At 44.4% G+C, this 12,507-nt stretch overlaps 1 protein-coding gene across 1 annotated transcript; it reads left to right on the forward strand.

Moving 5' to 3' along the window:
• Positions 1-269: 269 nt before the first annotated feature.
• CFAP161 (cilia and flagella associated protein 161) lies at positions 270-9,007 on the forward strand. The gene is made up of 7 exons (XM_083475369.1): positions 270-495; positions 1,346-1,435; positions 3,371-3,606; positions 4,367-4,451; positions 5,842-6,000; positions 7,204-7,277; positions 8,561-9,007. Exons 1-7 carry the CDS (start codon positions 406-408, stop codon positions 8,760-8,762), a joined length of 936 nt encoding a protein of 311 aa, XP_083331495.1. The 5' UTR covers positions 270-405; the 3' UTR covers positions 8,763-9,007.
• The last annotated feature ends 3,500 nt before the right edge of the window (positions 9,008-12,507 follow it).

Here is a 12,507-nt window from a genome sequence, read left to right on the forward strand (position 1 = left end):
TAAAACAAGGAAACAAGAGTATATAAAATCAACTGGATATTTATTTATTGTTTACAGTTTTTGTGTGTGTACACAAATCACAGTCCAAAACAGCACAATTAATTCCATTCTCTTGCTTATAAAATATACGTCCCATCTATGGATGGTCCCAGTTTTGTCCCATGGCTAAAGGGATGGCAAGAGCCCCCACCTCCTTTCTCAGCCATTCTTCCCTATTCTGATTGGCTAGCAGCTCTCCTCCAGCAGGGCCAATCCCAGGGGCACACACAAGGTTCCCATGGCAACCTGTAAACACAGATCATCTTTCTCACAGCAGCGTGTGTACCGCTTTGCCCAGGGTGTTTTGTGGCACCTACCTCCTCGACTTTAAGGCTAGCGAAGTGGCCTACTTCAAAGTAATCCAAAATGTTCAACCTAAGGACTAGCATGAGTGGCAGACAATACAGCCCTGGGGTGCTGATTGGCAACTGGAACGAAGATGTGTGTCTGGAAGAGGTAATTAAAAGCTCTTCCTCCCCTCTTGACTTATTTTGTTTACTTTGTGTCTTTATTCCATTTACTGTTCAGTCCTTTCTACTTGGAAACAAAGTCCACTGTGTCCAGTGAGATTACTCTTAATTTAGTGCGCATTGTCTAATTTCTGATATATGATACATGGTTAGTGCTTTTTTCCCTAAAAATAAAAAATGTTTAGGGGTACTCTCATTTTCCTACTCATATTGAAAGACTGCTCCTCAATGAGGCCAAACTTAGATTCACAAAATGTTTAGGGGTATGCGTCCCCCCAGAAAAAAAGCACTGTACATGAGGAAATGTGTTTTGTCAATAAATTTTGTAGCAGAAGTTATTGATATCAATTACTATGGATGTTTTAAGGAAAATCCCCTTAAATCTATGGATATAGTTTTGTACTTTTATTCCTTATATTTTATGAACTTTAATTATGGCAAATAATTGGTAAATGCTTTGTCCAAAACAAAGGACATTTCTTTTCCTGTATTTGGGATATTAAAGAAAAAGTGCTTCTTGCTGATGCCAACCGACCCAGCTTTTTTCTGATTCTGCTTCCTTTTCTACACCCGTTTCTGGATTTTGTAATCGGCTTTGTGTTTTTTGAACTCTATTTGTGGCCCCTGGTTCAATTTGTGGGAGTCTGCCTTAGTTTTGCACACCTCATAATGGTGAAATTTAGCAGACTTTTATTTATTATTATGTTGTTTTTTATTTGCATTTGCCACGGTTTGCGGTGGCTGGAGGTTGCGCTATTCAGACCGAGTCGCGATGAGACAACGGATGCATGTTAAAATGCCAAGCTCACATTTTAAAAATGTCTTTCCCGAAACAGGAACTCCTGAAAGACTTCTTATGTAAAAGAGAAAGAGGGGAGCTTCTAATCCAGAAATCAAAAAAACTGAAAGAGAACCTTTACAAGAAGGTATGTGATCACCCATTGCATTTCTACATTTCTACCAGCACTTGCTAAGCTTTAGCAAAAGGGCAATAATATGTGCCTTTATCCTATGCCTGTACAGAGAACTTGTGATATTATGAACTTATTATGAACAGATATTATGCTGTTGTTTTCCTTAATCTTGAATAACTGATTCACATATTATTATATGTTATAATACACACACACACACACACACACACACACACACACACACCGTATTTTTTGCTCTATAAGATTCACTTTTTCCCTCCTAAAAAGTAAGGGGAAATGTGTGTGCGTCTTATGGAGCGAATGAAGGCAGCGCAGCTATTCCAGAAGCCGGAACAGCAAGAGGGATTGCTGCTTTTGCTGCACAGCGATCCCTCTTGCTGTTCTGGCTTCTGAGATTCAGAATATTTTTTTTCTTGTTTTCCTCCTCCAAAAACTAGGTGCGTCTTATGGTCTGGTGCGTCTTATAGAGCGAAAAATACGGTATATGATATGCGGTGGCAGCGGGAGGCCCCATTAGCTAGGTGATAGCAGTTCGAAAGCATGTCAAAGTGCATGTAGATAAATAGGTACCACTCCGCCGGGAAGGTAAACGACATTTCCATGCGCTGCTCTGGTTTGCCAGAAGCAGCTTAGTCATGCTGGCCACATGACCCGGAAGCTGTATGCCAGCTCCCTCGGCCAATAAAGTGAGATGAGCGCCGCAACCCCAGAGTCGGCCACGACTGGACCTAATGGTCAGGGGTCCCTTTATCTTTACTATATCTGACTCCTGCCCATCATGCAGAGAGTCCAGTAAGGGTCAACCACCGATAGGGGGAGCCCCGTCGTTGCAAACCAACTTGCACTCGCCCTGGGTTCCCAACGGGGTTGTGGCATGGCCCTAGCCCAGCCCCGGACTTCAGACAAGATCCACACACCCCGGATTCCTTTAACGGAATACCCTTAAGCTTGGAGGGGCAGGTGATAGCCACACCTCCCCTCCCCCATCATAAGATCAACCAATGCCTAAGCGAGAAACCTTACAAAGTTGTGATGATTGCTACGAGGTAGGCGAAAACCAAGTGTCCGATGCCAATTTGCCAAGTGGAAAAATTCCTACCAGGCCCCTCAATGGCGATTGAGGAAGTGAGCCAAGAGGAAGCTCTCCGGCTCACACCTCAGTTTAAATGGGCCCGGCCACACCCCCCAGCCAGTGGATTGGCTGGCAGGAGAATGACTTGGCTGGGAACCTCCAAGGGATGCGGGACTTCATCCCCCACCCCCGGAGGGGAGTGGGTGGCCACGTGGTCCACCGCAACTCCTCCCCACTGGGAAGTAGAGCGGATTTTTGGACGACTGCCATCATACCAGAACTTTAGCCATGCTGGTTCTGGTTGATGGGAGCTGCAGCTCCAAACATCTACAGGGCACCTGGTTGGGAAAGGCTAGTATACACCAATGGGCAGCTCCTTGGGATTTCAGGCAGGGCTCCTTTTTAAGCATTACCTGTAAAATGCCAGGGACTGAACTTGGAATCTGCAAGAGAGGGATGTGCCATATCACAGACCAACAGATCCTTCGCTGACTTGAGGCTGCTTTTGCCAGATGGGCAGTTTCATCTTCAAGGTTGTGTTTGTAAGGATGTGTGGGAATCCCATCTTTTCCAGTGCAGCAAGCAAATAATAATAATAATAATAATAATAATAATAATAATAATAATAATAATATTTATACCCCACCCATCCAACTGGATTTCCTCAGCCACTATGGGCGGCTCCCAACAGAATATTAATAATAAAAAAGTGATAAAATATTAAAAAACTTCCCTAAACAAGTGTGGCTTGATCATAAAAAATGATCTTTGGAGACAACCAAAGTGAAAATCCAAATCATGCTATAATCATCTGAGATCCCATCCCCTTCTTCTTATTCTTTTTTTAAAAAAAGGAGCAGCTCTCCATTTCAACAGACGGATTTATTCACTTTGGAGATACGGTTATGCTGGTGAGCCCAGATAACAACAATTCACCTGACAAGGAACCTACCATGAGTGGGAATCTATCTCTGGCTGTTAATCCCAAGGAAACAGACATACTCTCAGAGAATGAACTGACAGCTCCCTGTGATATGAGCGCAATCAGCAGCGTGACCCCAATTGGCCGGAATGCGTTCCGGATTTTAAGGTGGGAGACTGGTTGAATCATTTTATAACTTCCTAGAATTGTATCTTTCTTTCTTTCTTTCTTTCTTTTTCATTCATTCTTTCTTTCCTTCTTTCTCCCTCCTTATTTAGTACGCCAAGACTAGTGCTGCTGTTAGCAGGCAAGTCGTCTGCTGCATGTTTTTCTTTGCCTCCATATTGCGAAGGTGGCGCTGTGGTCTAAACCACTGAGCCCCTTGGGCTTGCCGATCAGAAGGTTGGCGGTTCAAATCCCTGTGACAGAGTGAGCTCCCGTTGCTCTGTCTCAGCTCCTGCCAACCTAGCAGTTCGAAAGCAAGCCAGTGCAAGTAGATAAATAGATACCCCTGTGGCAGGAAGGTAAACGGCGTTTCCATGCGCTTTGGCTTCTGTCACGGTGTCCCGCTGCACCAGAAGTGGTTTAGTCCTGCTGGCCACATGACCCAGAAAGCTGTCTGTGGACAAACGCCAGCTCCCTTGGCCTGAAAGTGAGATAAGCGCCACAACCCCATAGTCGCCTTTGACTGGACTTAACCGTCCAGGGGTCCTTTACTTTTTTTTTTACCCTATATTGCCAAGGTGCCTACTTCAGTTTTGTGCACCTTGTAAAGATCCCGCCTTGCTTTGCACAAACCCAGAATCCTTCAGGAGAACCTTGCTTTGGGCTCAGGACCTGGGATCAATTTGAATCTGCCGCACACCCCTCGTAAACGATCTGTAATATGTCTTCTGTTGAAATAATGACCTTTGTCTGTTTTTTAAAGCATTGAAGGCGAATCCATGGGAGAGCCACTTAGATTCGGGCAGAATTTTGGTCTTGGAGCATCTGGAGGGTTTCCAGAGAAGATGGTAAGTGAATATATGAAACAGAACGGCCCATACAATGTTAATGACTATAATGTTATGTTACCATAAACCTACACAGGATTAAGGATGCAACAGCTATTTGCTAACTGTTCACCATGCTTTCCAAACTTTTCACGTTGGTGACACTTTTTAGAAATGCATCATTTTGCAACAGTGATTGAGTTTCACTAGTAAACCAGAAGTTAAACTAACCCCTTATAAGAGATACAGACACATATCATGCAACACACCTACACACTACAGCTGACACACCAACAAGTTGCGACACACAGTTTGGAAAGCTCTGCGATACCTACTACAGTTTATGATTATGATGATCACCTACGTCATAATTTTAACCTGCTTCTCCTTTGAAGAGCTCACACCAACATACTTGGGACCCTGAACCAGTCTCCCATGCAGGATCTCACTAAGCTTGGACCCCTTACCTGAACAATGGTTGACATGGGTTTATTTATTTTTTAAGCCCTGATGATGCATTCCTTTTCTCCACTCAAAGCTGATTTCCCACACACCACTATTGTGCTGCATTATTCAGTAATGTCCTTCCAGATGGCCAATTTGCTTCTGTGATGCTCTGGTCCTTAACTCTGTTCTTTTGTATTTTATTGTGGTGAATTGCATATATGTGGAAGTTCTTGTAGCCAAAAAGTGGACCCGAAATCTTCTAAATAGTAAACAAATATTGAAAATTCAGAAGTAAGTCCTGTTGAGTAAAGACTCCTTCCAACGTTAGTTAAAAGCTTCCTCTTTGTCTTGCTAGTGTGTGAAAACAGTCACGATCCAAGGATGCCCAGGAATGCACCTCCAGATGGTGGAGATGTCAGGTGCCATCCTGTCACCTTGGGCATCTTCACTTGGTTGCAAGTGGCCAATAGCCAGGTGGAAATGCACCTGACACCTGGCCAATTTTGAACGTCGTCCAATTCTAGCCAACATAGATGAAAACCTGCTCCTTGATCTCAGGAACCATTTCACAAAATTTGGCTATGATATCTTAAGAGGTGCCCAATGAAGAGACATCATCAAGCCGGATGCTCAAAGTTGCCTTTGGTTTCTGTGTGGCTTTGATCAATGTAACTTCAGGTAGTATTTCTGCTTTTGGCAAGTGCTGGGATTTGCAGCTCTGTGTCCCTCATTTCCTGAAGTTTTGCAAATGCAAAGTCCTTCACACCCAACCATTCATGCCAGACTAGTCCATACAGCAAACTTAAGAACGCAACATGTGATTACAGTATGATGTCAGCGCAATACTGGACCCAGATTCGTAACCGCGCTAATATTTGTTTTGCTTGTTCTTTGGCCTCTGTCAATCTACAACAATGTTTATCTAATTCGCAGACAAATCATTCCCACATGTTTCCATTTCCAGCTATTTATTGCGAGTGACCACAGAAGTTTTCGGAACATGACAAAGAAATCCTCTCTCCAGCCTGTGTTCTTGACCGATGAACTTACCTACTTGTGTTCTTGGCAAGCTACCTATCTGGACCCACAGTTACGCTTGGAATATGAAGGGTTCCCAGTTCCTGTAAGAAATGACGCCGAGCCCCTTAAGCGTACCTTGCCTTTCAGACTGTTCTCTCATGTTCTCCAACCGCCTCTCCCTCCTTTTCCTAAACTAGCTCTGCACAAGCTCCTGTGCTCTAGGAGCCTTTAGCTGCCTCCCATGACTCTTACCTCTTTGGCCTCTGCTATGCCAGCCCATAGGGACGCGGGTGGCGCTGTGGTCTAAACCACAGAGCCTAGGGCTTACCGATCAGAAGGTCGGCAGTTCAAATCCCCACGACGGGGTGAGCTCCCATTGCTCGGTCCCAGCTCCTGCCCACCTGGCAGCTCAAAAGCACGTCAAAGTGCAAGTAGATAAATAGGTACCTCTCCGGCGGGAAGGTAAACAGCATTTCCATGCGCTGTTCTGGTTCGCCAGAAGCGGCTTAGTCATGCTGGCCACATGACATGGAAGCTGTCTGTGGACAAACGCTAGCTCCCTTGGCCTATAGAGCGAGATGAGCGCACAACCCCAGAGTCGTCTGTGACTGGACTTAACGGTCAGGGGTACCTTTATCTTTACGCCAGCCCATATTCTGGGAACAGCTTTGCATCTTTTACCCATCAAGCCATCTTCAGACACATCCTTACTATACATCTGAAGCACATGGCTTCCCGCCAAAAGAATCCTTGAAACTGTAGTTTGTTAAGAACGGTGGAAATTGTTGCTCTGTGAAAGGGTGCTGGGAATAGCTCTCTAAGTGGTTAAAACATAATTCCCAGCCAGGGGCACCATCTAAGGAGGCCAAGGGGCTGAGAGCGCCCCCAAAGTTTTCAAGGAGGGGCCTGGGTCCCCTCAATATCCATGGCCTGCAGAGGGCCTTGCTGAGCCTATTTGTGGCTACAGTGGGCCTCACATCGTCCTCCAACTGTGTGACATCATATATGCATATTATGTGTGTGACATCACTCACGTGTGCTGAGCACCCCCCAAAATTGGTGAGAACCTGGCGTCTGTGCTCCCAGCATTCTTTGGGGGAAGAAATGCTTTAAGTTGATGGTGTGGGCAGCTTTTCTTCACCTTCCGCCTTTTCTGCACCGTTTGAACAATAATTCTTCCTTGCCACACCTCTCTCTGCTTTGCTTTTGATTCCCAAGGAAAATTTAATCAAATTCATGCGTAAACAGAATTTAAGCCCTTCTTTCCTTCAAGTATTTCTCTCTCTCTCCCCGCCCCCATTTCTAGGCAAATACAAAGATCCTCATTGTTCACAGTCATACAAATCAGGCCTTGGCAGTTCCTCGGATCTTCTGGATAAGGTGAGCAACTTTTGTAGAAAGGGCACATCTACACTACACTCCAAATATGCATTGGCTTTACACCAGTTTTGAACCCTCTGGTTACCCAAACAATCCTGGGTACCAGGGACAGGGGATAAATTCATTTCAGTTCAACATTTAAAGGCGATCCATCAAATCTGCACTTTGTAAAACAACATGTGAACCAAGACACGGCCACCTTTCAAAATTCACACTTATCTGAATTTTGCGATGCCGCTCTCCAACCAAATAATGCTTACAAGAAGGCAGATGTCGGGGGGAGCTGCTTGCAAAAAGAAAGTGTACATTGGCCAAAGCTGCCCAATAAAAATTCAATTTCCTGGGGAATTCTGGGGACAGTGGGAAGTGGTGTGAGACTATACTTACAAAGGCTGGACTTCCTCATAAGTAGCAACCACTTCCTCCCCCTAAATCAAAATAAATGCCTCCACTTCCCCAAGAAAGAAATTTGGCCCTTGTTTCTTTTTTTTTGGGGGGGGGGATACTTTGAGTAACTGGGGAAGGAATATTGGCCGAACCTTATATAAAAAAGTAATGGGAGAACAGGGCCAACATTTGAGGACTGTAAGAAGGCAACTGGCTAAAATGTTTTAAAAAGATCTAATTTTGGTTCCTCTGTTTTTTGTCAGGTTGATGTTGATTAAATGTTTAGTTCGGGTTGGTGGTTATTTTAGTTTGTAACTATAAACTGTTTATTATTGCTATTACTATTATTGCTATTGTTGCAGTTGCTATTAGTTTCTGTTGATTTATTGGTTTGTTTGTTGCTCGTATAGGATATTTTGTTATTTCTTAATGTTTGATGCTTTCTTGTATTTTTATATATGTGGTAAGCTGACTTGATTGGCTAGAGAAACCCAGCAAGGTGGGCGGGATATAAATTTAAAAAAATATTATTTATTATTATAAACATAAGTCAACACCACAAAGTGAGCTTCCTGCCCCCACTTCAAATAAATGCAAGGTGTGTGGCGGATTGTATTTTCTTTTCTTTTTTAAGTATAAATCATTTAAATATATGTCTGACTCCCCCTTTATCACATACACAGCACAACAGGACAACAACCTACCCCCCTCCATTGTGTATGAATCAATATGGCTAACCTGACCCAACAACCTATCCCCAACACACATACAAACAAGCCACACTGCAATCAACTGAGAAATTTAAAATTGTATGTGTGCAGGGTCAGCTGACATTCAGGCTGAGGCTACGGAATGTTTAGCCGTTATTGTTGAAGTTCTACTCTCTTCTTTTGAAGGACATACTTTGGAAAGGAATTTGAGGTAAACTGCCACACATACCTGGATACACACAGAGCTGAAGAAGACAAGAATTACTGGGTCATGGTTACCGGGAATCCGAGCGACAAATCAACCACGATGTTTGATAGGCCGAAGCCTCCGTCGGACGCGGACAGAGAGCAAAACAGCGAAATCCCCAAAGTAATATGCCCCTGCTAAAGCCCATGCTTTAAAAAGGAAATACAAAAATGTCATTTTTTGTGCTCATGTAAACAGAAAGCGAGAGAGAGAGCGTGAGAGCTGAAGCTGTAAACTGGCAGCAGAGCACGAAGGATGCTTTGCTATTTCTTCATTCGAGCTGAACAGATAGGTGAGGATGTATTCAAATAGAAATAGAAATCTAACATTATTCTATCCTGTAAAAAATAAATAAAAAATCCAGAATACAATATCAGTACAACAAACTTAGAATCGCCTTAGTTTTTTACGTACCTTGGCCAGCATTGTGTCCTTTCCTATCCTGATCACTAGGTGGCAGCATCTTTTAAAAAGAAAGCCAAACATAAAGAAAACTCTCTCCCACCTCTCCTTTAGGGATCTAAAGGTGGAACTACACCAGTGTGGGCCACCTGGTGTCCTTCAGATGTTGCTGGACTACAATTCCCATCATCCCTGAGCATCATCAACATCATCATTTTGTTTGTATACCACTTTTCCATAGTTCAAACCAGTGTTTTTCAACCTTGGGTCTCCAGCATTTTTTCGGACTACAATTCCCACCATCTGTGACCACTGGTCTTGCTAGCTAGGAATGATGGGAGTTGTAGTCCAAAAACAGCTCAAGACCCGAGGTTGGGCAACACTGGTTTAAAGTGGCTTACAACATGAAATGAATTACATAATTACAAACATAAACAAATGTAGTCATGAACAATAAATAAAACACAGCAAAAAGCCCACAGCCAAATCAAACCATTTGCACATAAATCATAAGAAGATCTAAAGGTGCAAAAATAATAACAGCAACCATGCCCTCAAACAACCCCACAACTTAAGCATCTGTTCAGCAGCCTCTGCTGTTGTAGCTGGAGTCAGTCAAGCTCTGCAAGTGCAGCTTTCTCCCAATTGAAGTGCAGAGTGTTTGAGGACTGGGACATTCGCAGGGAAACCAAAATGCTTGTTTACAAAGCTATTGCACTTCCAACCTTACTGTATGCTTGTGAAACATGGACCACTTACAAACGCCATCTCCAACTCCTTGAAAGATTCCATCAACAGTGTCTCTGAAAAATTCTACACATCACTTGGGAAGACAGGCAAACTAATTCCAGTGTACTGGAAGAAGCAAAGATCACCAGTGTCGAAGCCATGATTCTTCAACATCAACTTTGTTGGACTGGTCATGTTGTGCGGATGCCTGATTATTGTCTTCCAAAGCAACTACTCTATTCTGAACTTAAAAATGGAAAGCGTAATGCTAGTGGTCAACAAAAGAGGTTTAAAGACTCTCTCAAGGCAAATATTTAAAAATGTAGTATAAACACTGACAATTGAGAAACACTGGCCTGCGAGTGCTCCAATTGGAGAACAGCCTTTACCAAAGGTGTCATGGACTTTGAAGACGCTCAAACTCAGGACAAAAGGGAGAAACGTTCTAAGAGGGAGGCACGCTTGGCAAACCCTCACCGTGATCAACTTCCACCCGGAAACTTATGTCCCCCCTGTGGAAGGGTGTGTGGATCCAGAATTGGCCTCCACAGTCACGGACTCACTGTTATGACCATGTTCATGGAAGACAATCTTACTCAGCTACGAGTGATCGCCATAGAAGAAGAAGACGACCTTTACTCCTGAGGAATCCTTGTCCATAGTCAGGCACCTCTGTGGATAGGTCAGGTTTAAGGTGTTATTTTCCCCACAGGCTTGGGACCTGTTCAGCCTTGATGACAGAGGCTGGAGCCACCCTGGCAGCAGACCACCCCACCTCAGTCTCATTGCAGAACTACAACTCCCTGACCCCAGATGGAGCCTGACCCAAGCCTTGGCGTAAGGCCGGGTGATAGAATCATAGATTTGGAAGGGACCCTGTGGATCATCTGGTCCAAGCCCCTGCAATGCAGGAATATGCAGCTATCCCTTACGGGGATCAAACCTGCGATCTTGGTGTTAACAGAACCACGTTCGAGCCAGCAGAACTATCCTGGTGGCTCCTCCTGGTCCTCCTCTGATGAGGACTCCCCCAGTTGAGACGTGACCATGTGTAGGGACGGAGGAGGCATCTGCAGAAGTCAGATTCCAAAGCCAACTCTCCTGATTTGATCAGGGCAGGCCATGACCCAGATCAGAGTATGAGTTCCTTTTGGTCCTCTTTAGAATCTGCAATCCTGTAGATTCTATTACGGGGTTGGACAGAGTTATTGCTGCAGCCATCGGATTCCCACATAAGCACATATATGCTTGCATGTATCTCTATCATAAGTTTTTGGGTTCAAAGGATTTCCTGTAAAATTCACATGGAAATGAGACAGGGCAGACTTAGCCCCATCCCCATGAAGAACTGGAACGGACAAGACATTGATGGATCTGTCCGTTCCTAAAAACGAGTAGCAAGGTTCCTTGCACCAGGAAAGTGCACCTCAAACAAGACCATGGCTCTCCCCAGCAACCCCCCCCCCAGACTTTCTAAGCCATTTTGCCAGCTCTAGGAGTCTACGGTATGTGATGCATTAGCAGTCAAGAACCTGGAATGCATTTGTTTTCCAGCTACGCTGCTGCAGGATAATTTATGCAGAGGAGTTCCTGGTATATGTTTGCATACAAACTGGTTGGGGCTTGCCTTCTGACTTATGTCAAGCCCAGTCACACGTGGAATATCGGAGCAAAGCTCAGCGGTCAGACCACCCAGAGCAGGAATCTATGCCTGTTATCTGGCTTTCAGCAGGGCTAGCAGTCCAGTCAACTCTAGCTGAGAGACCGCCTTGGGGAGAAACTATTCTCTTCTCTTCTTAAGCATAACATGGTGTGACACAATGCCTAAGGCAGCACCTAGCATGAAACCAGAGTATTTTCCCCCAAACACTTCCATGAATCCTTTGGATGAATTGCTGAACGAACTTTATTTTCACTCAAAGTGGGGTCTTGAGCTAGGACCGCATGGGGTGGGGTGGTATGTGCACTGTGCATGCAGAAGGCTTCAGGCACATTTCACAGTTAAAACATCAGCTAAGCACTAGTTGGTGATGGGGAAAACCTCTTTCTTTCTGCTGGAGAGTTGCTGTGAGTCAAGGGAAGACAACTTCGGACCAGGTGGACAAACAGGTTGCAGGTTGATGTGGCATCACTGCACACCATCACTGGCATCTGAAATGTGCTACTTACTCAGGGTAGACCCATTGATGTGAATGAATCCACGGTGGACATTTCCAGCAACTACAGTGGGTCTGCTTGTGAGTAGGACTGGCACTGGTAAAAAACCCACAGACTGCAGGTGGGGGGGGGGAATGTTCCTGGACAGTTTCATTCCTAAAAGGGGGAGGATCACATGAGAGAATCCTCTCTCATCACTAGATACAAGTGTATAACCCCAATGCACAAAAATATCCATTTACTAGTCCAACTTTCTTCCTTGATGATTTGCTTTAAAATGCCTGAGTGATTCTTCCTGTCACTCCATGGGGAGTCATTCAGCTGTATGGAACCAGTACAGTCCAAAAGCAGTTTTACTATTTCATCTTTTGTTTGTGTGAATTAAGGCACAAGTGTGTGGGGGGTGGTTAGATTTTAGCTGCACTTCAAAAGGAGCTTGCAAACACATTCATTTTTTTTTCTGAGCATCATAGCAGCAGCCGAGATCCCTCCAGCCCCCCCAATAAAATATTTGAGGGGCCAGCCCTCCCCAAGTTGATGGTCATTGCCATTCAAATGGTGTGTGCGCACTGTGTCTTGTGATCAATTATGCTGTGTG

This window comes from Podarcis liolepis, assembly GCF_965112155.1.
Source record: "Podarcis liolepis genome assembly, chromosome: 14".
In the NCBI taxonomy this organism is placed as follows: domain Eukaryota; kingdom Metazoa; phylum Chordata; class Lepidosauria; order Squamata; family Lacertidae; genus Podarcis; species Podarcis liolepis.